The sequence below is a fragment of the Suncus etruscus genome, chromosome 6 (assembly GCF_024139225.1).
Source record: "Suncus etruscus isolate mSunEtr1 chromosome 6, mSunEtr1.pri.cur, whole genome shotgun sequence".
Classification (NCBI taxonomy): Eukaryota; Metazoa; Chordata; class Mammalia; order Eulipotyphla; family Soricidae; genus Suncus; species Suncus etruscus.
The window spans coordinates 39,780,137-39,807,059 of record NC_064853.1 but is presented as its reverse complement, the minus strand read 5'-3'; the positions used below and the strand labels follow the sequence as shown (position 1 = coordinate 39,807,059).

At 48.8% G+C, this 26,923-nt stretch overlaps 1 protein-coding gene across 1 annotated transcript in view; it reads right to left on the bottom strand.

The window, feature by feature from the left end:
• EPHA10 (EPH receptor A10) overlaps positions 1-23,345 on the bottom strand; it is a 41,600-nt gene extending 18,255 nt beyond the window's left edge. The window contains exons 1-5 of the mRNA XM_049774662.1: positions 23,178-23,345; positions 19,303-19,367; positions 17,520-18,198; positions 8,689-8,844; positions 8,104-8,454 (exon numbers count right to left, since the gene is read on the bottom strand). Coding sequence (XP_049630619.1) covers positions 8,104-8,454; positions 8,689-8,844; positions 17,520-18,198; positions 19,303-19,367; positions 23,178-23,283 — 1,357 coding nt within the window. The 5' untranslated portion in view covers positions 23,284-23,345. The remainder of the gene's footprint in view (positions 1-8,103; positions 8,455-8,688; positions 8,845-17,519; positions 18,199-19,302; positions 19,368-23,177) is intronic.
• Positions 23,346-26,923: the final 3,578 nt, after the last annotated feature.

Genomic DNA, 26,923 nt, shown 5'->3' with positions numbered 1-26,923 from the left:
AGCAGACAGCCAGGAGTAACCCCTGAGCAACGCTGGGTGTGGCCCAAAAACAAACAAACAAACAAACAAACAAAATATATATATATATATCACTCTGGACAAAAACTGGGTGTTGAAAAAGATAAAATGATATGTATGAAATCCTTTTAGTAACAGTATTGAAAACTATAGTAGTTAAAAGGAAAGAAGGTGGGAAGAGAGAGAATAATGTTTGCTGTAGAAGCAGGCTGGGGTGAGGGGAGTGGGAGGGGAAATGGGGGACATTAGTAGCAGAAAATATGCACTGATAAAGGGATGAATGTTAAACATTGTATGACTAAAACTCTACCATCAACAACTTTTTATCTGTGTACCTCACAGCGATTCAATAAAAAAAAATTTATATGACTGAAACCCAACCACAATCATGTTTGTAACTAAGGTGTTTAAATAAAATATTATTAAAAATAAATAAATAAATAAAAATTTAAATATCTATATATTATATACAGTAGCTAGAGTACAGTGAGCTGGGTACTTGTGACTTTGCATGTGGCTAATCTAGGTTTGATACCTGGTACCATATCTGAACTTCTGGGCCGACAGGAGTGATTGCTGAGCACAAAGTCAGGAGTAATCTCTGAGCATTACTGGGTATGACCAAAATAATATTATTATGCTATTATGTTTCAATAAAGCTGGGAACAAAGAAAAGGTGGAATAGGCTTACTACAAAATAATTTTCAGCCCCCCTTTTTTTGTTTAGAAAAAGGAACCATGGCAAATGCTCTTTTTTTTTTTTTTTAGAAAAAGGAACCATAGCATATGCTTCATATGTGGATGAACTTTCAAGACATTGTGCTGGTAAAATAAGCCCAACACAAGGAGTAAAATTCGACAGCATTTTGCTTCTCTGAGACTCCAGAGGAATCCAGCATTAGCTATAGAAGCAACGAGTGGCTGACAGAATTTGTGGGGAATGAGAAAATTCTTGTTCAGTGAGTACAGGTCTGGAGTTTTCTGGGCTGGGATGTGACTCACATCTGTGAGACCCTGGATTTGAACAGGGTGCCACCCATATATAATCAAGAAGAAAACAAAGGGGCCAGAAATGTAGCACAGCAGAAGGGCATTTGCCTTGCATGCAGCAGATTCAGGACAGACCAGAGTTCTATTACTGGCATCCCATATGGTTCCCCCAAGCCTGCCAGGGATGATTTCTGAGTGCAGAGCCAGGAGTAACTCTGAGGGTTTCCAAGTATGATTCCCCCTAAAAAAACAAAACAAAACAAAACAAAACAAAAAAGACAAGCAAGAGGAAAACAAAACAAAACAATAAGGTCTTTTGTATGGGGAGAAAGTTCTAGAGATCTGTTATATTATATCTGTAGCAACAGCAGTGCACTCAAACACACAAATGTGGCTTTAAGATGATAATTTTAATGTTTTATCCACAAGAAAAAATATTGATGTCCAGGAATTACATTAAAGCAATTAAGTCATCTCTCTCTGTGGGATGTGATTCAAATTTAATCATTTCTTGTTAAGCTTAGTGATTCCAAGAAGGCTAAGGATCACTCAACTATAAAATGTTGGATGAATAGCAGCCTAAAAAGAAAAAAAAGGAGGTAATAATGTTTCCACGAAGGCAGGGCAAACCAGGTTGCTAGAAGAAAGATCATGACTTAGCTCTCGGTATACTGAGAACAGGATTGCCAAAAGAAGATGCTCAAAGGCAGCTAGATAAATGGTTCTTGAGATATCAAGGGCTGTCTTGGTGGGAGACCAGCCAGCAGATGTTAAAAAAAAAAAGTACAAAAAGTACAGAAACTGAGGAGAAAAAGCTATAGAAAACTTGGGGCCTGAGAGGTAGTATAATGGGCAGGGCACTTGCCTTGCATATGTCCAATTTGGCTTCAGTCCCCAGCACTACTTATGGTCTCCTGAATCACACCAAAAGTGATTTCTGAGCACTTAACCAGGAGTTAGCCCTGAGCACCACTGGGTGTGGGACAAAAAAACAAACAAAACAAACAAACTAACAAAAGCTCAAGGACTGGGACCGGGAAGGTGGCACTAGAGGTAAGGTGTCTGCTTTGCAAGCGCTAGCATAGGACAGACAGCGATTCCATCCCCCGGCGTCCCATATGGTCCCCCCGAGCCAGAGGCGATTTCTGAGCGCATAGCCAGGAGTAACCCCTGAGCGTCAAACGGGTGTGGCCCCCCCCAAAAAAAAACCTCAAGGACACAAGCAGAAGAAACAGCAACATTTAAGAGACAGAGGAGGCTTGAAAATGAGGATTCAAGTAAGGAGAGGAACAAAAAAGGTCTCAGAGCAGGGGAAGAGAATTTTTTTGTTTGTTGTTTTTTGGTTTTTTTTTTTTTGGGGGGGGGGGGGTCACACCCAGCCGCACTCAGGGGTTACTCCTGGCTCTACACTCAGAAATCGCCCCTGGCAGGCACAGGGGACCATATGGGGTGCCGGGATTTAAACCACCATCTTTCAGCATAAAAGGCAAACGCCTTACCTCCGTGCTATCTCTCCGGCCCCAGGGGAAGAGAATTTTTAAGAAGGCACCCTTTTCAGATGGGGAGGACAGTGTAAGTGATAGAGCACAGGCCTGGCACTTTTGTATGAGGTTCAGTCCCCAGAACTAGGGTGAGGGGCAAGAGAGGATGAGGAGGTATCCTCCTGACACTGTTATTAAGTTGTTATTACAATAAGACAATAGTCATTAGCTATTGATTGATAAGCAGGAGTCTTGAGATGCTCTTGTGTAAAATGGAAACAACAATGACATGCCATATAGGCTCGTAGTGTAGCGCCTGGGTGAAGGGCTCAGCAGGATGACCCAAGTTCACAGGCTCAGAACCAACCAGAGGAGGCAGCTGTTGGTGATGTCAGAGGTTAAGAGGCCAGAGAATGATTCAAAGTGTCCATGGCTGTGACAATATGAAGATTTCCAGGGAGAAGTTGGTCTCAGAAGACAATAGATCCAGGAAGTGAAAACAGGACGCTCACTCTTTGCAGAGTGTATTTGAAGTGGCAATCCAGCCAGCAGCCGCCAATAAAAGCAAAAAGATGAGGAGAAGAGCTGAAGCTTCAAAACCTCACTGTCCCGCCAGTCAGCATAGAGCAGGGGAGGGCTGGAACAGCTCTTTCTGCCTATGACGAGGCCAGTGGGAATGGATTGAAAAGTGCCATTGTAGACGACCCCCCAGGCTCTGCTGCCCACCGCGTGGATTTGCCTCCTATCCTAAAAATAACTTGAAAGACCCTTTATCCTTCCTCTACTGCTGACCCTTTAAAAATAAAAAGAGCAAAGTCTTTGTCAAGTGAATAATACTCAGGCTTCACGCTACTGCTACCGACCACCGCTTCTGAGGAAAAGTGTCCTTGCCTGGGGCTGGAAAGACAGGACAAGGAAAGCACATGCCTGGCAAGCAGCTGGCTGGGATTGACCCCCTGAATTCTATTTGGTCCCCCAAGCATGACCAGGGGTGATCCCTGAGTACAGAGCCAGGAGTGAGCCCTGAGCATCGCTGGGTGTGGGCCACCCTCCTACCCTTCCTCCAAAAGAAAAAGCAGCCCTCCTTTTTCCTGAAATGCCTCTCTACTGAATTTCACATGCAGGTGCAACTCCTGGGAAAGACAAGGCATAAAAGGGGGCACACAGCTGGTAGCTGGGCGGTCCACCTTTCTGTGTGTGCAGAGAAAGGGCTAGAAATATCTTTTTTTTTTTTCATCTTCATTCATGGTTCAGGGAGCCCCACAGTATAGTGGTTAGAGTGCATGCCTGGAAAGCACCTGATCATGACTGATTCAACTCTTTTTTTTTGGGGGGGGGGTCTACACCCAGCTGTGCTCAGGGGTTACTCCTGGCTCTATGCTCAGAAATCGCTCCTGGCAGGCTCAGGGGACCATATGGGATGCTAGGATTCGAACCACCGTCAGTCCTGGTTCGGCTGCTTGCAAGGCAAATGCCCTACCACTGTGCTATCTCTCCACTATCAGCTCCACTGATTCAACTCTTTTTTTTTGGGGGGGGGGTTTGGGCCACACTCGTTTGATGCTCAGGGGTTACTCCTGGCTAAGCACTCAGAAATTGCCCCTGGCTTGGGGGGACCATATGGGATGCCGGGAGATCCAATCGTGGTCCTTCCTTGGCTAGCGCTTACAAGGCAAACACCTTATCTCTAGTACCACCTCACCGGCCCCTACTGATTCAACTCTTAACACCAGATGGTCTCCTAAGTATCTCCAGGTACAGTCATGAACCAACAACCCACCCCCCTGCTTCCAGCACCACGAGGTGGCCTGGGTATCCCGGCAACTCAGGGCCCAAGCAGCATCACATCCTTCAGCCTTGGTGCTGAACAAACAAACCAGCAGGCCTGGAATTATTAATGGGGCCCCTGAGGTTTCTGAGGGCTGCTTTGTCAAAAGCATCACACAGCAGAATATAGAGTGACTAGACAAAGTAGACAAAGGCTTGTTTCAGCCCACACTAATCTGCTAGAGGAGAAGAGGAGAGTCTGATGGATCCCAAGAAGTCAGCTCACAACTCAACCCGAGAGATATTAAAGATGAGATTGCATTTAAGGGGGCAAAGAGCACAGCAGACATGACTGGATACCTGCTCACAACCACCTCCTGTGGACTCAGTTCAGGAGTTCAAAGGTCATTCATGACAATATAACCTAGGAATGCAAAGAGCACTGACTGAAGACTAGGGATGGGACTCAGTGAAAAAGCACTGGTATGAGGCCTTGGACTTCATCTCCCACAGAGCAAAATATTAAAAAAATAAATCTCCATTAAAAAAAAGTGCAAAGTGTTCACATTGGAAAATCCATTAGTAATTGGTCTGGAGAGATAACTCAGCAGCCTAAGCACATGCTTTGCATGCATAAGGGCCAGGTTCAATTACTAGCACAACATGGTCCCTCAGCACTCCTGGGGGTGAGCCATGAACTTCAAGCTGGAAGTAGATCTCTGGTACCAGCAGGTGTGGCACAAAAAACAAACAACATAGTAAACGCATCATAAGGTCAAGGGACTAAAAATCACAGGATGTGGGGCCGGAGAGATAGCATGTGTTTGCCTTTCATGCAGGAGGTCATCAGTTCAAATCCCGGCGTCCCATATGGTCCCCCGTGCCTTCCAGGAGCAATTTCTGAGCCTGGAGCCAGGAATAACCCCTGAGCACTGCCAGGTGTGACCCAAAAACCACACACACAAAAAAAAAAAAAAAATTACAGGATGTTGGCTGTAGATAGGCCTGAATTCAAAGACAGTTGGAGACTTGGGATAATGCAGTTGGCCACTCAAACCTCAGACTCATCATTTATAAGAGATTTATCCTTCCATGGGGGCCACAGAGATAGCAAGCAAGCAGATAACAGGTAGAGTGTTTGCCTTAAATACAGCCTGTTGGGATTCAATTCAAACCCAATACCCCCTGAGCCCTGACCCTCAAGAGTGATCCTTGAGTGAAGAGCCAGGAGTAAACCCTGAGCATAGATGGTTGTGGACAAAAAGGAAAGATATGTGTCTTTCTATTTAAGTGAATAAATGTAGAAAGCGATATTTCACAGTGCCAGAGAGCACCCATTTCATAGAAGCTAGTATTTTCATTGATAAAATAGAAGCAAGAATATTTCCATAACGCTTCCTAAATTCATCTATACTGGACCAGAGTTATTGATACTGGCAATGGAGCACATGCCTTATGGAGCATATATGTGAGGTCCTGGATACAAAAAGCCCTAAGTATCACTTACTATCATGCCACAGACAGATTCACCATTGCAACATCCTCAACCCAACAATGGAGTGCTAGTGATCAAACCTAGGTCCCCCATATGCAAGGCAAGAGTCCTACCCACTCTGACACCTACAAAAGGGATTTTTATAGTTCTAGATAGAAATATGGAGAAGAGGAAGAAAATATATACTCTAAGATCTTGATAATATTTATCTATGAGGGGCCGGAGAGATAGCATGGAGGTAAGGCGTTTACCTTTCATGCAGATTGTCATCAGTTTGAACCCCGGCATCCCATATGGTCCCCCGTGCCTGCCAGGAGCAATTTCTGAGCCTGGAGCCAGGAATAACCCCTGAGCACTGCCGGGTATGACCCAAAAAAACACAAAAAAAGAAATTATCTACGAGTAATGGGATTGCGGGTATTTTATCTTTTTCTTTCTTTTTATTTTATTTTTTGTTTTGGGGCCATACTTGGTGACATTCAGGGGTTATCCTGGCTTGGGGGACTATATGGGACACCAGGGATAGAACCCAGGTTCGTCCTGGGTCAGCTGCGTGCAAGGCAAACGCTCACTGCTGTGCTATCACTCTGGCCTCTGTTTTTTATTTTTTATACTAAACTTTATAAAAATAGAAGTGTCACATCAAATGCTAAAGCACAATAGAGATAGCAAAAAAACAGAATTGTTGTTCCAGCAAGCCAAGTTGAAAGATCTCTCAAATATAGAGGAAATGGATTAAGACCTAAAAGGGATAAAGGAAGTGACAAGATTTGAAAATCAAAATACGGATGACATGGATGTACAACCTAAGGCTTATAGAGATTCTTAAGAGAGATACTAGATGAAGCTATCAGAAGTTCTAAGCAAAGCTCTTATAGAAATTTTTTTCCAGGGCACAGCAGGTAGAACATTTGCCTTGCATGCAGCTGACCCAGGTTCCATCTGGGGCATCCCATATGGTCCCCTAAACCCTCCAGGAGTGATTTTTGAGTGCAGAGCCAGGAGTAACTCCTGAGCACCGCTGGGTGTGTCCCTCCCCAATAATGTGCAAGGCTAAAGATTAACTGTGGGCCAGAGAGATAGCACAGAGGGAGAGGCACTTGTTTTGCATGCTGCTGACATAGGTTTGAACCCCAGAACCACATATGATTCCCTGAGGACCAACAGGAGTGATTCCTGAGCACAGAGCCAGGAGTAAGCCCTGAGTACAGCTGACTGTGACCCAAAAACTAAAAATAAAAATAAAAAGCTAGTTTCCATCAAAACCCAATGAAAAGAAATCTCTATTTGCTAAACTTTGTTTATTAGTAGTTAAAAAACTTAAACATTACTGTGTATATACACCCAAATTATCCTTAGAAGAGTGAAAATCCCTGTTGCCTTGAACTTTCCAATAACACAACCACCAGAAGACAGAAAGTAATCACTACACCTTTCCTATGTTCTCAAACACAGAACCATTCAGGAGACATCCCACTCACTTATTCTTGCAAAGACTCCTTGAAGGTGCTTTAGCACCTCCTTCCTCACTCCAGCTGAGCAGAGGCAAATCAAATATCACTTTCAGAAAGAGAAGTCTGTGCTATAAAAGGGTTGTCATCTTCAGTTCAGCCCATTCCAGACCCAGAAATGTGACTGCTGATCAAAGGATTCTGGGCCATCAAGTCTGACTCTTGCTTCCAGACTGGAGACCAATGCCCAAAGCTTGTGCAAAAGCTAAAGGGATAGGGCTTGGAGGGCCACACACGGATTCCCTCTTCCTGGGACATTAAAAGAGGAGAAGGGGCCGGAGCGGTGGCTCAAATGGTAGGGCATTTGCCTTGCATGCGCAGATCTAGACCGACGGCAGTTTGATCCCCCGCGTCCCATCTGGTCCCCTTAGCCAGGAGCAATTTCTGAGCGCATAGCCAGGAGTAACCCCTGAGCGTCAACCGGTGTGGCCCAAAAACCAAAAAATAAAAAAGGAGGAGGAGGTGTAACTGTTTTCTCCTAACATGTTTGTAAAAGGAGGGCAAAGGTTCAGGGACACTCCACAGTGTATGTACCCTGGGGAAGTTAAGATGCGACAAGCATTTCAGGGGCGCATGGGGCAACGACCACCTGCGAAGTTAGAAAAGGAGGGAACCCCAAGGCTCTGGAGGGTCATTGAAACATTCCTGTCCTCTCTGCTTCTGCATCACCCCGTGTCCCTCGGGCAGAGGCTGCTGTGTGCTGTGTGCTGCCCGGAAAACCAATTATGCACCAATTATGATCTTGCACCAGTTATGGTCGCTTTGGGGTGGCTGCGGAATGGAGGGGTGAGGGGACTCCCGAGGAGACGCGGAGCTAACAGGTGTCTGTGGGGGCCCTTACCCCCGGGCCCGGTGGAGACGGTGACCTGCGCGTAAGTGGCTCCCGCGGCGGCCGCCGGGCCCGAGACGCCGTTGAGCGCCGCCACGCGCACCGTGTAGCGCGCCCCGGGCCGCAGGTGCAGCAGCGTGGCGGCTCCTTCCCGCAGCCCGGCCTGGCGCGGCAAGAAGGCCACGCGCGGCCCGCACGGCTCGCACGCGCCCGCCGGGCCCTCGCGGCCGCAGCGCAGGCACAGCAGCGAGTAGGTGACGTCCGAGCGGCCGCCCGAGTCGGCGGGGGGCAGCCAGCGCAGCTGGAGCGCCAGCGGGGAGCGGCTGAGGCTGTACTGCAGGTCCCTGGGCGCCGACGGTGGCCCTGCAGGGGTGAGGAAGACAGGGATGGAGGCACCGAGGGGTCAAGCGCAGAGGGGTGGTAAGGTGAGGTGGAGCAAGGACGGATGGGGGTGATCCCCTTCATCACCCCTTTTGGACTCAACTCGGTGGTTCCTTGTTTCCTGGCCAAGGCCCTGCCACATTATCTCCGCACCCCTGGCTCCCCTCCCTCTGTCCCCTCCAAGGCCCAGATAGATGCATTCGGAGGGTCACTCACTGGTGCAGGAGGCCCAGGGCGGCTCCGTGGGTGAGCGCAAGTAGCTGTCTTGGCACACGCAGAACGTGGAGGCGCTTTCCGGGGCGCGGCTGTGTTCTGGGCACGGTGAGCAGAGGGGCCATCTCGAGGACACCTTGTAAAACCCTGGAGGACAGGCTGTCCGGAGATGCCGCCTTGTGAGATGGTTCTCGACTCAGCTTCTCTCTCCAGCCTTCTTACTTCCCCTCAGGATGGGGAATGGGTCCTGGGGTCTCAGCTACCCCAGTACTACCCAATAGAATGTATGCCATGGCCGAAACCACCCACTATCACCCTACCCTTAGCGTTCAATGCGAGCCCAAGCAAGGTAGCGTCTTTTACTTGCAATAATTCATTGAATCCTCCAACTTGTGAATAAGTACCTTGTCCCCCCTAAACATGAGGCAAAGAGGGCTCAGAGAGGCTAAATAACTTGCTCCAGGTCTCATCACTCATAATTGCTTGGATCCCAGCCCATGGCAACTAATTACAGTCCACACCATACTGCCCTGAAGCCTATTGGGAGAAAATGAGCCACACTCTGCAATCTTGATGGGAAGATGTGATATTGATCTTGATGTGATGTCTTTTTTTTGTTTGTTTGTTTTTGTTTTTGGGCCACACCCGTTTGACACTCAGGGGTTACTCCTGGCTATGTGCTCAGAAATCGCCCCTGGCTTGGGGGGACCATATGGGACGCCGGGGATCAAACCGCGGTCCTTCCTTGGCTAGCGCTTGCAAGGCAGACACCTTACCTCCAGCGCCACCTACCCGGCCCCTTGATGTGATGTCTTGATGTGAAGATGTGAAGAAACTCCAGGCCTGTTTCACCGTTATCCAAAGACACACACTCCTGGTTACACAAAACACACACACACACACACACACACACACACACACAGAGTAAAGGCTCATTCCCCCTCCTCGACCCCTGTGTTAGTATCTCATCAATCCTCCACTGACACAATTGGTTTCACTACAGGAGTAGAAGTGGGTAGATAAAGAAGGGAACAGTGGAAGTTTCTGGTTCTAGTCTTGACTTTGCTTCTCTCACATTCTGCATCACTCATGCCAACAGGATTGTTAATTCCCAGCAACTTGGTTTTGCTGCCAAGCTGCACCATTTACTTGTGGCCTTGGACACATTGGTTGGCCTCTCTGAACCTTCCATAAAATACTGATCTCAAAAAGTTGTAGGACAAACAAATGCAATTTATAAATTGCTTAAACAAGTAACAGCTACTTGATAATAGTATTTATTGTTCTTCCACTCCAACTCTAAAATGTAAACTGTTAAACACCCACTTAAAGAAAAATGGGTCAGGGTCAGAGAGATAGAACTGTGGGCAACATGCTTGCTTGCCTTATATGCAGCCAATCTGGGTTCAATCCTTAGCACCCCATATGGTCTCTTGAGCACTGTCATGTGTGGTCCCAAACAACAACAACAACAAACTATTACAAGGAAAAAAACATGGATCTGGGGGCCGGAGAGATAGCCCAGTAGCGTTTGCCTTGCAAGCAGCCAACCCAGGACCTAAGGTTGTTGTTTCAAATCCCGGTATCCCATATGGTCCCCCATGCCTGCCAGGAGCTATTTCTGAGCAGATTGCCAGGAGTAACCCCTGAGCACCGCTGGATGTGGCCCAAAAACCAAAAAAGAAAAATGGATCTGGAAAGAGCAAGGCATTGCCTTGCATGTGGCCAACCTGGGTTCAATTTTGGGCATCCCAAATGATCCCCCAGCATGGCCAGAAGTGGCCCCTGACAGCACAGTCAGGGAAAAGCCCTAAGCACTATGGGTGTAGTAATCATTACCATCATTAGCATCATCATCAACAGCAGCAGCTGGGCTAAGGAGGTAGTGACCCTGGCACCCCTCTCAAAGTCAGGGTGTTTCTTCCCTAATTCTATGCCCCTTCCTCTTAGACTTCTCCGGCCCTTCCCTCTAATGAAGCTGCTTATGGGAAGTCTGGCTTCTCTCCAGTCTCCAGAAGCCATAAGACCACAGGAGAGTTGCACGCTTGTGCTGGAAAAGGCTGTTTGGAGACAGGGAGGACACTGGAGGCTCCCACTGTCTGCAGAGCTGCGGCAGAGGGGGGGGGGCAGGGGGCACTTTGCCTAGAGTGCTGAGCATTACGTCTTTAAGCAGTCTTCCCAGTTTTCAAAACAAGTCTGTGACACACGCTCAACACTGGGGGGGGGGGGGGTGGGCAGCAGCAACTGGTTTCAGAAGTTCTGGGTTCCTCAGTGCTTGCTTTGCACACAGCCAACCTGGTTTCTATTCTCAGCATTCCATATGGTACTTGGAGCCCTGTCAAGAGTGAAGCTTGAGCACTGAGCATTTCCAGGTGTTGCCTAAAAAGTTCTAGAGTCCAGAATTCACAGAAACTCTGTTAATTTCCATGACTCTGGCTTCAAGAGACCATCAGCCTGGGGCCTGAGAGTTAGCTCAGTTGAAGCACAGGTTTTACATGTAGGGTCCTGGTTCAATCCCAATGCCTCATAGTCCACCAGGCACTGAGCTGGCAATATGCATGAGCATTAGGGTGGTTCCCCAAAATAAAAGAAAACAAGCCATCAGTGAAAAGGGAGTGATTCTCAATCCCAATGACTATACCATCTTCCTTGTAAATTGGGGATGATCTGATTATAAGGTTGCAATGAGGAGAGAATAATGAATGTGCCATGTGTGTATGTCTATGTGTGTGTGTGTGTGTGTGTGTGTGTGTGTGTGATGCCTTATGTGTGAATGTGTGCTTGTGTGCTGATGGTATGTGTGTATGATTGTGTATATTGGAGATGCCTTGTGTGTGTAACTGTGTGCTGGATATGCATCAAAGCAGCATTAGTCTTGCATCTGGGAGGGCTGGGAGAGGTCTGGGTGGAGGACTCACCCCTTTCAGGAAATATCTCTGCCACCCTCCCTCTCCTCAAGGTCAGAGTCCCAACAGCAGAGACTCATTACTGGCTCCACACAGACTCCTGCCGGCTCCTCCACCAGTTCCGGTCTCAGCCTTGACTCATATTCCTCAGAATTGATTCCCACCCTCTGCTGAGGGTGCAGTAGAAATTTCTTCCTGTGTCAGTGTCCAGAGACCTCTTAATCCATCACAGGGGCTCCCTATGTGCTCCTGCACTCCCAATCTTAGAGAGCATCCCTGCTTGAACCCCTTTGTGCCAGGGCAACCACACAGCATGAGACACAGGGCATTTCTCAAAAGAATCTGCCTGTTCTTGGAGAATTCTGCAATTCTGTCCACCCTGGAGTGGGGCAGAGGCAGGTCACTCAGGAGAAGCAGCAGGGGAAGACATTAGCACTCTCACCTCTGCATCCAATGCCTTGAGATGCTCTAGACTTCCCAACAGGCAACTGGACTGCAGGAAGGCTCCTCTTTCTAAACCACTTCCCTTTGGGGGGCGGGGTTGGGCTGCACCCATTGACGCTCAGGGGTTACTCCTGGCTAAGTGCTCAGAAATCGTTCCTGGCTTGGGGGATGCTGGGGAGACCGAACTGTGGCCCATCCTAGGCTAGCGCTTGCAAGGCAGATGCCTTACCTCTAGTGCCACCACTCTGGCCCCACCACTTCACTATTTGGGGGGGGGGGCAGGGCACCAGAATTACTCCCAGCATTGTTGGCATGGATGTGCAATATAGAAATGGAACCTAGGGGCCGGGTAGGTGGCGCTGGAGGTAAGGTGTCTGCCTTGCAAGCGCTAGCCAAGGAAGGACCGCGGTTCGATCCCCCGGCGTCCCATATGGTCCCCCCAAGCCAGGGGCGATTTCTGAGCACATAGCCAGGAGTAACCCCTGAGCGTCAAACGGGTGTGGCCCAAAAACCAAAAAAAAAAAAAAAAAAGAAATGGAACCTAGGGGCCAGGAGAGATAGCACAGTGGCATCTGCCTTGCAAGCAGCCGATCCAGGACCAAAGGTGGTTGGTTCGAATCCCGGTGTACCATATGGTCCCCTATGCCTGCCAGGAGCTATTTCTGAGCAGACAGCCAGGAGTAACCCCTGAGCACCACCGGCTGTGGCCCAAAAACAAAATAAAACAAACAAACAAAAAAAAAAAAAACACAAAAAAATGGAACCTAAGATCCTACATACAAGCAGGTGTTCTGCCACTGAGCAGCATCCCTGGCCTCTCTTCTCTTCTTAAAATCCCTGTAACAGTTGCCCTGCCATCACCCTCCACAGGCGATGCCTCTTGCCTATGGAACTTAACTCTGTCTTACGCCTTTCTCCCTAACTTCTCTAAAGCTCAGTGAGACACATTCCTCCCTTATAAAAATGTTCCTGGCTTTCGTTCAAGCCCTCACTCCCCAAGACAGAGCTAATGATGTCATTGCATGTGGCCTCTGTCTGGTTTCAGCCACAGTCTGAAGTGGGATTCAGTCCCTAAGAGCCAACTGTGTGTGTGTGTGTGTGTGTGTGTGTGTGTGTGTGTGTGAAGCAAGTAAGTTTTTTGTTTTGTTTTGTTTTTTATGAAATCACTCCTAGCAGGCTCAGGAAGCCATATAGGATGCCTGGGATTAAACTGGGTTGGCCATACAAAACAAATGCCCTACCTACCTACTGTGCTATCACTCTGGCCCAAAAGTTAACTCTTATCCCTTTCCTTTCCTTGAGCCTTCCAGGAGTGAACTCAGAGCCAGTGTACTATCAAATTTATTCCATTCTGAAGACAGCCTCCCCCTTCCACTTGCAGCCATCAAGATCATTGTTTATTCCGGATTCCAGCAGCTTACCTTCCACCTCAGCCTTGCAGCTGTCTGTCCTGCATCTAAAACTCTGAAACTCTCTGCAGGTCCATCAGGCAGACATTTTCCAATGCTCACATTACCTGACTGCCTCCAACACTGCAGGCCAGAGTCTCTTATCCCACCAACTCCTCCGACTTTGGGCCATGCCCTCTTAGCCCCTTTGTTTATCTCCTTCCCCATTAAATATTGCTGCTCTATAAGATTCTATCATTGCCTCTGACTTTGTTTTTGGCAGGTCACAGCAGTGGTCTCATGAAAAGCAAACAGCTTATCCGCTCTCCAGCCTCCATTTCTGGCCCTCCTCATATGTAGAAGAGTTAGGGGAGGGTCAGGGAGTCAACTCAAGGATTCCTGCATGTGAAACACCCTCCACCCTTGAGTTACAACCTCACCCTCTTGCTGCATCTCCCAGTCTCCCTGATCTATCCCCATCACACACACACACACACACACACACACACACACACACACACACACACACACACACACACACACACAAACATCAAGCAGTAGCTACTGCCTTGTGGCTGAGCCTCATATCCATTTTCAAGCTAGTTCCACTTGAATGCAACATGTTCTCTACCCCAGTTAATTATCCTCTGTCCATTCAGTCTTCCAGAAACACACAAGCCAGCCAGGACCTTTTTGTGGCTGCTGCCTGGCACCCTTTGTGCTGTCTTCATATCACACCTATCCTCATAGCTCGGCCATCACAGCTACTGCTTGTCAAATTCTGACCTTGTCAGCTCTTTCTCCCTGACTATTGAACCATCTTCCTCCCTCAACTTCTGGCCTCTAATCTTCTCCAATCCTTTCCTTGTAATTGCAGCTCAAGTGATTTCAAAAGCACAAATCCAAACATGTCAGATTCCTGCTTCAAATCCTCCCCATTGGTCTAAAGAGTCGAGTCGAAGCTCTTCAACTGTGTCTAAAACCATTCATGAATTTCCCCTGCTTCTTTCCCATCCTACTGCCTCTCACAGCTTCATATGTATTCTGCATCCACTCGTGCACCCCAACCATGCAATGTGCTTTCCTCCTACCTCTTCATCATAAAGCTCTCAGCTACCTGAACAAAGGCCTTCTTGCCATCTACTTGGGCTTGGGTTGTCCTTTATCTCTATAGATCTTCTTGGGCCTGGTTTGTACATAATTGCTATAGATCTGCAGCACAGCCTATGGTACCCTATGTCATTGACCTATGGCATATTCATTGAGCCCCATCACAGACCACATTCTGTATGGGCATTAGAACTGCCAAAACTAAAATGACTCACTACTTGAGCTCAAAAAGTTCCTTGCTTATTTATTTATTTATTTATTTATTTATTTATTTTATTTATTTTTTTTTGGTTTTTGGGTCACACCTGGCAGTGCTCAGGGGTTATTCCTGGCTCCAGGCTCAGAAATTGCTCCTGGCAGGCACAGGGGACCATATGGGGCGCCGGGATTCGAACCGATGACCTCCTGCATGAAAGGCAAACGCCTTACCTCCATGCTATCTCTCCGGCCCTATTTATTTATTTTTACTTTACTTATTTATTGATTTTTGTTTTGGACCACACCTAGCAGGACTCACTTCTGGCTTTATGCTCAGGGATTACTCCTGGTGATGTTCAGTGGACCAGATGTGGTGTCAGTGATAGAACTGGCATGTACAAGGCATGCATCTTATGTCATACCCACTCTCTTCCCCCACAACTTCTTTACTCTTTCCCCTATCATTTATTTAGTGGTAGAAACATACACACATATACACAAATATTTACAGAAATGAGAGGACATGCAGAAACATGCTATAGTGGGTGCTGGAGTGCATAGGGATGGAACGTGACCTACCGGCAGAGCTCAGGGAACTTCCTGCCTCCAACTCCCTTGCTAAACCACAAGTTCACCCATGGGAAAAGATTGTGACATTTGCTCTTATGCATCACTGAACCATCAATAAATGCAGACTATGTCTTCAATTTATACTGAATGGCTGATTGAAGGAAAGATGAAAAGCAAACTTGAGTCACTTCCTCTGTCTTCCTGTCACTGTGGGAATTCCTCCTCTGGGAGACCTTTAATTGCCCTGTTGTAATTTAATTTTTTTTACATCTCTCCATCTAGATTGTGAGTTTACGGGCATTAAGACTTTGTTTGGGGCCCGGAGAGATAGCACAGCGGCGTTTGCCTTGCAAGCAGCCGATCCAGGACCAAAGGTGGTTGGTTCGAATCCCGGTGTCCCATATGGTCCCCTGTGCCTGCCAGGAGCTATTTCTGAGCAGACAGCCAGGAGTAACCCCTGAGCACTGCCAGGTGTGGTCCAAAAACAAAACAAACAAACAAAAAAAGACTCTGTTTGATTAATTTCTGTTGTTCTGGCACCCTGAAAAGAACTTGATATCAAAGAAGCATCACCTAATCTTTCTATGCTAAGAATACTTTATTCTTGGCACCCATATATAGTCCTTACCAGGAGTGATCCCTGAATTCAGAGTCAGGAGTAAATCCTGAGAACTGCTAGAAGTGTCCACACAGACATACTCCAGAAATAAGTACACCCTTGGGGCTGGAGCAATAGCACACCAGTAGGGTGTTTGCCTTGCACACTGCCGACCCAGGATGGATCCAGGTTTGATTCCTGGTATCCCATATGGTCCCCTGAGCCTTCCAGGAGCGATTTTTGAGTGCAGAGCCAGGAGTACCCCTAAGCTAGCCCAACCAACTCCCCGCAATGTGCACCTATCCTTGCCTTTATTTCTCAGAACCAGACAGGGGAGAAAAAGGGAGGCTCTTGCATGATGTCCTGCATGGCCAAGACTCCAACAGAAGTCAGAGAAACCTTAGAGGGTTTCTCCAGGGATACTGTGGTCCATGTGTTGCCATCTAGTTATTACTCAGACCCCAAATCACTCTTAAACCCCTCATTCTTAAATTCCAAATCACTCTTAAATTCCTCACCCATCAGCTTCTGCCTTGCATATTTTTAGTGACAGAGGGTTCATTTTCTTTCATCAGTAGTCAATCCCTCTAGTCCTTAGGTGACAGAAGTGGGCCTGCTTTGTAAGAGGTGTCAGCTATCTTATAAGCATAAAGCAAGCAACACCATGCAGTAGAATATGAGTTGGGCAAATGTGCTTGATTTCATTTTTGTGGAGGTGATGGCCACACACAGCAATGCACAGGGGCTACTCCTGGCTCTGTACTCAATAATTACTCCTGGTGGTGCTTGAGGAACTACATGAGATGCCAGGCATCAACACAAAGCAAGTGCCCTACTTTCCTTCCTTCCTTCCTTCCTTCCTTCCTTCCTTCCTTCCTTCCTTCCTTCCTTCCTTCCTTCCTTCCTTCCTTCTTTCCCTCCCTCCTTCCTTCCTTCTTTCCCTCCCTCCTTCCTTCCTTCCCTCCCTCCCTCCTTCCTTCCTTCCCTCCCTCCCTCCCTCCTTCCTTCCTTCCTTCCCTCCTTCCTTCCTTCCTTCCTTCCCTCCTTCCTTCCTTCCTTCCCTCCTTCCTTCCCTCCCTCCTTCCTTCCTTCCCTCCCTCCTTCCCTCCTTCCTTCCCTCCCTCCTTCCCTCCCTCCTTCCTTCCTTCCTTCCTTCCTTCCTTCCTTCCTTCCTTCCTTCCTTCCTTCCTTCCTTCCTTCCTTCCTTCCTTCCTTCCTTCCTTTCTTCCTTCCTTCCTTCCCTCCTTCCTTCGCTATGCTGTTGTGGATCAAACCCAGGATAAGTGCTCTACCAGCACCCAGTCCCTCTATTTCTCCATCTCTTGATCAACTGATAAATGAGGATTTCATCTCTCTGGAGGATTTCATCCTCCTCCATGAAATAAGAATGGAGCCTTATGTGCTCATTGTAAATAAATGACAAGGCCTATATGAGGTGCCTATCATGAATACTTGAAATATAGAACCCTGTACCACCCTTATATCAGGCTCTCTGGGCCTTACCCCACTAGAGATCAGACTCCAAGCGGCACTACCCCTCCTTCTCTAGTCGACTGTATCTAAGGTGCGCTCTTGATGGCCTCCAATGTGCTACAATGCTCCCCCGAGTCCCCTGCATACCTTCACAGGTGTTTCCACGTTCCTGGAATCCCGCACTGCAGCTGCAGCGGCCCACGGGCACTAGCCACTCGCCGTCTGCCCCGCAGTGCATGCGCGGGGGGCTGCCGGGTTCCCCTTCTGAGTGTGCCACACACGTTCCGGTCACTTCCACCAGAGTGGAGAAGGCGCTCTCGGCAGCTGTGGCTGGGAAGACTGCCAGGCCGCGCACAGTGGCCCGGCACTGCTTGTAATAGACGCGCACCGAAACCAGCGCTACACAGGCGCCCACGTCCTGGAAAGCCAGGTGGAAACCCCGGTGGCTGAGCGGGCCGATCTCGCGCACCTCAGTGTTCAGCTTCATCTTGCGTTGTCCCAGGTCGCCCTGAGTGAAACTTTCATCGGCTGCGATCGTGTCAATCTTTCGGGGCCTGCTGCTGCCTGGACGCAGACGCCCACGACCTAGGTCAACCTCAGACTCCAGGTAGTAGACGTTGAAGGTTTCCTTGCAGGTGCCTGCAGCACCAGGGATGCTGCTGCAGTCTCTGAGCGTGAACTGCAGCTCCACGAAGATGCGCTGCCCATGGCCACGGCTGATCCAGCCCGTCTGCAGCCAGTTATCCTGGTTGGGTTCCAGTACGTTGCACACCTGATAGGTGCGGATGGGACGGTCGTGCTCATCCACACCACTGATCTCCTCCCACTGGTAATGAAGCAGCGAGTGCAGAGAGAAAGAGAGAGACAGAGACAGAGAGACAGAGAGAGAATGTGGCCATCTCACAGCCAAGCGTGTGAATTCTAGGGGTGCCTTATATTACAATCCTCCTATCCTGTCTTCCACCCTACAAACCCTGGAAAGGATCAGATGCAGAGCAGAGGGCAGGAGGAAGCAAAGACACTGGAGTCCAAACCTTAATTTTACAGATGGGAAAATAGGCTCCAGAGGGAAAGTGTTGACATGCACATAAGTAAGACATGCACATAAGAGTTAAGAGCAGGATAATAGTACAATAGGTAGGGCATCAACCCTTTCATATTTCATCCTGGCATCCTATATCCTGCTGGAAGCACCACCAGGAGTAATTCCGGAGAGCAGAGTCAGCCCTGAGCATTGGAGCCTTGCTGTTGTGGCCCAAAAAAACAAACAAAGAGCCAGGAATGGTGTCTGGAATCCCAACTTGCCATCCAGTGTCCTTTGTATGACACAGAAGTGCTGCCACACCCATTTCCCCACCTAAGTGTCCAAGGTTCTTTTATGATACCAAGTCTTACTTGTTTTATTAAATTACCAATTACCAAAACTGCTATCAGGAGCTATAGCTAGCAAGTTCAAAGGACTGTTCAGCATTCAACTCCACCTCAATAACATTTTTTTTTTTTATTTTTGGTTTTTGGGCCATGCTGGGTGGTGCTCAGGCTCCTGGCTCTTCACTTTGAAATCGCTCCTGGCATGTTCGAAGGAACATCTGGGATGCCAGAAATCAAACTCAGGTCCATCCTGGGTCAGCCATGTGCAAAGCAAATGTCCTACCACTGTGCTATCTCTCTGCCCCCTCCCCCATAACATTTTAGTTCTTAGACACAACCAGTTCACTCATTTGCTGGCTCCCCTCCTCTCTATCTCATCCTTTTTTTTTTTTTCCCCCTATCTGGCTGAAGACTCGGTGTCTTCAGGGCATTCAGCCAAGGCTGCTGGAGACCACATGCCCTGAGGAGCACTTTAATCTGCTGTAACCAGGATGAGCTAAGAATTAAAACCTGGATCACCAGAGGATCCTTGGAATGTGGAGGGAAAGCTTACACTTACGCCATTACTCGGCAGTGCCGTCCAGCCCAGCTCAGCCTGGGAGGCTTTGGAATCCAGGAGGACAACTAGGGAGAGCAGAGAGCAGAGATGTCAGAAAGTCAAACCAGGAACTTGGGACCCTTTGATGAGTTCACTGTAAATTTGTTAGTTTGGTTTGGGCTGATACCTGGTGGTGTTTAGGGGATATTTTCAGCTTTATGCTGAAGGACTCTTTTTTGGGGGGGAGGGGTTAAGCCATACCCAGCTGCACTCAGGGGTTACTCCTGGCTCTGAACTCAGAAATCACTTTTTGGTAGGCTAGGGGTATGATAAGGTATACCAGGGATTGAATCCAGGTTGGTCCTGGTTGGCCATGTGCAAGGCAAACACCCTCCCCGCTGTGCTATTGCTTTGACCCCATATGCTGAAGAATTCTTTTCAGCAGTGCTTGCAGGACCATGCAGTACCAGGCTCAAACTTGGGCCTTCTATATGCAATGCCTCTGTTCAGCTGACTGAATTATCTCCTAGTTCAAAATTTGCCACCTGTGGGGTGGAAAAGAAAAGGACAAGCTTTCCCACACTCATTTATATCCCTAGGGTATATATGTGTATGATAGCATAGGTGAAGTTGAGACAGAGGTACCATAATAATTAGGGAAAGTATCTGTGTTAATTTCCTGAGGCTGCAAATTTCCAGAAATCTTGTGACTCAAAGAACAGAAATGTTTTTTCTTACAGATCTAGAGGTGAGATTTTTCTGTTATTTTGAGCCACACCCAGAAGTGTTCTGGGATTACTCCTGGATCTGAGCTCAGGGATCACTCCTGATGGGTTCAGGAAACCAAGATGTGATGCTGGGGATTGATTGAACCTAGGTCAGCCACATGCAAGTCAAGTGCCCTATCTTCTGGACTGTTGCTCTGGCCTCTGGAATCAGGGTGTTGATAGGCATGGCCTTCTGGAGGCCTAAAGATGAAAATTTATTTCCTTGCCTTTTCCAACTTTTAGTGGTGAACACCTGGATCTCTTGGCTTGTGGTCTCTTTCTCCGTCTTCAAAGAGCATCACTCTAATTTCTGTTCTGTTATAGCATTGTCTTCTCTACCTCTGCGTCTTCCTAAATCTTGCTTAGAAAGATCATTGTGAGTATACTGGAGCATACAAGTAATCCAGATAAGCTCACATCAAAATCTTTTATCATATCTGCAGTCTATCACTATTTAAGATGACATGTATGGGTTCTGGGGATTAGGATAGAGACATATTTGGGAAGTCATTATTCAATCCACCACATAGTCCAGGACAAGTATCTAAGACTGGCTCCCAAATGAGGTCAGTGATCCCCCAGCCTTCCCAGTGAGTGTCAAGAAGGAGAAAGGTGCTAGAGTGATAGCACAGTGGTAGGGCATTTGCCTTGCACATGGCTGACCCAGGACAGATCTAGGTTCAATCCCCGATGTCCCATATGGTCCCCCAAGCCAGGGGCGATTTCTGAGTGCATAGCCAGGAGTAACCCCAGAGCATCACCAAAAACCTTAAAAAAAAAGAAGGGTCAGATAGATAGCATAGCAGTAAGGTGTTTGGCCTAGATGCAGACGGACAGTGGTTCAAATCCCGGCATCCCATATGGTCCCCCAAGCCTGCCAGGAGTGATTTCTGAGCATAGAGCCAGGAGTAACCCCTGAGAGCTGCCAGGTGACCCAAAAAAGAAGGAGAAGAAGAAGAGGAGGAGGAGGAAGAGGAAGAAAAAAAGGAAGAAGAAGAAGAGGAGTAGGAGTAGGAAGAAGAAGGAGGAGGAAAAAGACTGGGGAAACAAATGATTCAAACTGTTAGTGCACTTGTATTGCATGCAGGAGATCTGGATTCAATCCCTGGCACAACATGGTCTCCACGCACTACTGGGAGCAACCCTCAAGCACTGAGATATGAGTAGCCCTGAGCACAGCCAAGTGTGACCCCAAATCATACAATAATAGAGAAGAACCAGAAATATAACTTAATGGATTAGAGCACATGCTTTGCATACAGAAGGACTTGTTTGACTTCTTAGCACATGATTCCCCAAGCACAAAACAAGAATAGCTCCAAAGGGAACCACAGTGATAGTACACTTGCCTTGCATACAGCCAAACCGAGTTTGATCCCTGCATTCTATATAGTCCTCCAAACACTGCCACAGGTGATTCCTGAGTGCAACACCTGAGATTCCCTGAGTAAGCCCTGAGCACCACTGGGTGTGGCCCCCAAACACAACAAACAAAATAGAGTAGCCCCAGAGAACTACTGTGTAAAATTTTTTAAAGAAGGTGAAAGTGGGGACTGGAGAGATAGCACAGCGGCGTTTGCCTTGCAAGCAGCCGATCCAGGACCAAAGGTGGTTGGTTTGAATCCCGGTGTCCCATATGGTCCCCCGTGCCTGCCAGGAGCTATTTCTGAGCAGACAGCCAGGAGTAACCCCTGAGCATCGCGGGGTGTGGCCAAAAAAAACAAAAAAAAAACAACAACAACAACAAAAAAGAAGGTGAAAGTGAGTGCAGCAAAGGATTCCTGCATTGATCTCTAAACCCATTTAGGTGTCAAGGCTCTTCTGACACCTGGGAGGACCACCATGCATAGGGGATATTTGAACCTTTTTGGTTTGACTACTAAGATCCCTAGGGGGGGAAATTGTAGAAATCCTATTAAAGGCAAGAGAAATTAAAATCTCTCTTCTCCTTCCCTAGGGGGCTGTCACCTCCACTGACTTTGAAAAACATCCCCAGGGGTCCTTTCATAGATCAAAGCCATGACCTCTCCAACATTAGAGATACCTGAAGTTGTTATCCAATCCATCCATCCCCTTACACATACATACACACTAGACATTAGGCAAGTTTTCTGAATGCTGGTCTCAATATTGGTCCCAGAAACGCACGGTCTTGGACAGTACAGCAATAGCTCACAGAAAGGAGCCCAGACGATCCCAAAATCTTGGACGATTACTCAACCGGAGCTTCAGCCAGGGGGGCGGGGCCCTAAGTGCGGGCCTCTAAAAGGGCTGGCTCCGAAGCGTCGGTGACAGTGGGAAGGAGCTCCAACAGCGTGCAGATTTCGCTATAACTGACAGCACATTAGAATTACATATTGGAAAAGCGTCAGCAGCGATCCAGCGCCTGAAATTCCAGCTCCTCGAGATTCTGAACCTCACTAGGATGCATCTGGATTCAGCTGATCTTACCAGCTCTCTCCCAAACCAGAACCAGAGACAGGACACGAGCTCTAGCGCCATGCTCACCCCCAAGCCCAGAAATGCAGATCTCGCCGATTCGCCTTCGCTCCTAATTCAGCACTGCGGACAGTTCCCTTCTTTTTTTCTCAGCACGTCGGACAACTCCCGGACCCAGCCTTTCCGGACCGGTTGGCCCTCCTCTTTTTTGGGCACAGTGGTCCCCCAGCCTTTTCTGTTCGGTCTCCAGAAGCCCCTACCCCCAAAGCTCCCATCTCACCTCCGTGTCTCCATGTCTCCTCTGCTCCCTTCATCTCCCCGCCCCCCCACGCCTTCCACCTCCAATCGCTCAGCCGGTCAGTCTCAACCTTCCCCCCCTACCAGTACCAACAATCTAGTCTTCTTGCTTCCACAGTTCCTAGTGTCTCTTCCACAGTCTCCCGGGTCTCCAGCCCCTAAACTCCTCGATGCCTCTCTTCTGCATTGCTTAGCCTCCTTTTTTCTCTCTTTCTTTTTCTGTCTTTTCTTTCTTTCTTATGATTTTCTTTCTCTTTTTTGCTTGCTTCAAACCCCAGTACTGAATCCAATCTACCTATATGACCCCTTTCCACAAGTACTCCGGTCCTCCCCCCACCCCAGATCCCTGTCTGGGTTCCCCCAAGCTCCAAGAACAGACACCAGATTCCTCACCTTCCTCTGCGGTCCCAGGTCTTCCAGGTCCCAAAAACAGCGCTAAACAGAGGGGCAACAGGCAGGCGAACAGGCGCAGCGGATAGGAGCCGGCGCCGGTCTCCATGGTCCTGCAGACTGAGCTGTCGATGCGGCGGCGGCTCCAGCCGCGCCAGCGCCAGCACCGCTGAGCAGTGAGTGCCCCCAGACCCCTGTACAGGCTGGGGGCGGTGCCTCGCCGGGTACCTTCATTCACGGGAACCAATCACCGGGCAGCGGGACACAAGGTCCGCCAATCCTCGCCCGCGGAGGGTGGAGCTGTCTAGGCTGGAGGCGGGGCGGCGAACTGGACTGGGGAAGGACAGGGTCCCGCCAATCTCCAAATCGTGGGGGTGGGGCAGGGCTGAGCGCAGGCTGGGGCTCCTGGGGAGCGGGTTGAATTGGCCCGGTTACCAGGGGTGCTAAACCTTGGCCTCTTCCCCTGGAGAAGTGAGTCTTGGGGGCGTGGACGAAGGAGGGGCGAAGGGCCACCAGATAGTGCCACTTGCCGCTGAGCTAACCTGAAATCATTTCTTGTTCCCTGGACTTAAGGGTGGGGAGGAGGTTTCGATCTTGATGCCCTGACCCCAGTTTGGAGGAGCTTCTCTGTCTGTCTGGTTTGGCCCTTTCTTTTCTACTTCCAATTCCTGCCTCCTTGTGTCTGTGGCTCCTGATGCCTCTTGTCTCCATCCTCCTGTCCTCCATCCCGCTCCCTTTACACACACACACACACACACACACACACACACACACACACACACACACACACACACACACACACACACACACACACACCCTGGCTGGAAGAAAAGAGCTGCTCAAGAAGAGACCACAAAGAGCAGAGTCCCTTCTAGGGCTGGGAAACCATGCAGACGCCAGGATTTGGGGGGCGGGGGGCGTCATTCTGCATGAAGGGTCTGTGCCTTGGGCTCTGGCTTCTGCTTGCCTGGAAACTGGCAGCGTTCTACTGCCACTGCTTTCACCGCTTCAGTTCCAAGCCTGGAGTCTCTTACTTTGATCACCCCCACTCTTCCCTTCCCCGGGGGACTGGGAAGGAGACGGGCCAAGGGGACTTCACTGCGGCCGAGAGAAGCGGAGAATCCTCGCAGAGTTGAACCAGCGCTGAGGACGCCGATGAGGGACGCGGAACACGACCTCTGTCTCGTGAAGGTCATTTATGTGCGAGTTGAGGGGTAAGGCATTGGTGGTGGGAAAAGGCTGGAGCCCTCCAGGACGAGGAGTGGCTACTGAGCGCCGCCATCTGGGCTGAACTTGAGCAGAGAAAGCTCCACCCACCCTCTGGCTTTTCTGAGTCCCTCGCTTAAGGCTCCCCCCAACACACACAAACACACACACACACACACACACACACACACACACACACACACACACACACACCTTTGCTCTTTGGAGGGTGCAGTAGCTGGAGAAACATTAAACAGGAATGTGAGTCCTGTCTGCGTGGCCCCAGCCACTGCATTTTGTACGTTTCAGCGAATACTTCGTTCATGTGTGTTCTTCGGTGGGGGTAACTCGCCCTGCCATAATCCAGGCCATTTTGGCGATGCTCAGGGGTTACTCCTGGCTCTGCACTCAGGAATGACTTCTGGCAGGCTCAGAAAACCAACCCAGGTCAGCGGCATGCAAGGTTCTACCGGCTGTATCCAACCCCCTTCCTTCTTGAGCACAAGTGTGATCAAAATGCTGGCATCTTAGAGCACTGAACATTCACAAACAGCTTTCCTGTGCCCTCTCGCTGGCTCTCACTCTCGGTGTGTGTGTGTGTGTGTGTGTGTGTGTGTGTGTGTGTGTGTGTGTGTGTGTGTGTGTGTGTGCGCGCGCGCGCGTATATGCACACTTGTCCATTCGCTGACATGCTGACTGGGCAAGAAAGATGGGAGGAATCTTTCCTCCTTTGCCCACTGACAGGTTATCAGGAGTAGCTGGGGTTCACTCAGATACCCTCAGGAGTCAGAAGCCCCCTGGGGAAACGGGAGGCGTGGCTTCCAGCTGGCCCTAGGGTGCAGGCGGGGCTTCAGAAACATATACCTACCTGAGGGCGTGCTCCCACACCCCGCCTCTTTCCATCCTTATTCTCCTCACGCTTGCTCTCCCCCTCCCCCAGTGCTGGGAGATGGTATTTTTAGAAGCAGCTTAGAGACCCAGGACTCCTTTCATTTCAAAACGAAAACCCTCTCCCCACCAACCCTCACCTTTTCTTTAAAACTGGGTCCCATCGCCTTTGCAGGCTCTAAGGAGCCAGCCATATCTTCTGCCTCAATCTCCAGGGATTTCAGGGCAGAGGGTCTCACCCCACGTGCTAAAATCAAACACTCACTTCCAAAGAGCTTCACAAGGACGACGGGGTCAACTCTCTGAGGGAAGTACAGAGGAGTCCCCCAAGAACCCTGTGAGGAGTCCGGATCACTTCCTCCCCACTATACACATCTGCAGGTACCTTGCAGAAATGGCCAGACTGAGAGCCAAGGAATGTTGGAAAGGAGGAGCGGTGAAATAATCCTCTTTCTTCCTCTGAACCCTTCATTCACAATCTAACAACCAGAATGGAGAAGCCACAGTGTAATCAGATCATGCAAATCAACCCCATCTTTATATGAGTTGCTCCAAGATGGATTCCACTTCACCAGGAGGCTGCGGCATTATATCTGGGTGGAGAAATTCAGGAGAAACTTACATGGAAAATAAGCCTTGGTTTATTGTCTTGTGTAAGTAAAAGGGGTTAGTGTGCCATGAGCAACTTAGATTCCTCCCTAAAACATGCAATGCAGGGAACATCCCATCCCCCCAGACCATGGAGCTGAGCAATCAGTGCAACCAGTCTGCTCATTTTCTCCCAGTGCTGCTGACTCCTTAATTTCTTCCCTTCTTCTTTCCTTCCCTCTCTCCATCCCTTTCTACCTCCCTTTCTTTCTTTCCTTATTTTTCTCTCTTCCTTTCTCTCTCTCTCTCTCTCTCTCTCTCTCTCTCTCTCTCTCTCTCTCTCTCTCTCTCTCTCTCTCTTTTCTGCACCCAGTATTGCTCACAGTCTACTACAAGCTCTGGCTCCAAGGTCTGGCTCCTGTCAGTGCTCAGAAAGTTGTATAATGATGAAGACTAAACCTGGAACTCCTGTATGCAAAACATGCTCTCGACTTTGAGCTATCTCTTCAACCCTGAACTTTATTTTCAACAGAGCCTGGACTTCTCTATAACCATCATTCTTAGGCCAGGGCTCACTGCCTACTCCTACTCCTTGCCAGTATCTAGCAGCTGGAGACACAGGAGACAGATATTCTTACTCCCTGCAGTAAGATTAGAGGGGGCGAGGGCTGGAGAGATAGCATGGAGGTGGGGCATTTGCCTTGCATGCAGAAGGATGGTGGTTCGAATCCCGGCATCACATATAGTCCCCCCGTGTCTGTCAGGGGGGATTTCTGAGTGTACAGCCAGGAGTAACCCCTGAGCACTGCCGGGTGTGACCCAAAAACAAAACAAAACAAAAATAAGATTAGAGGAAGCTGATGCCCATCTAGGAACTCTTGTTTTTCTCTTCTACTTCTCATCATATTTCTCCCAGACTCCATCTGAGGTAGGATAAAAGAGATGGATCTCCCTACATTACCATCTCCAGCTGACAGGAAGAGCATCTGTTGGAATTGCATAGCTTACTTCAACATCCAAGTTATGAGGACTGGTTTTCCAAAGACTAAATTTAACTTTATTGCAAC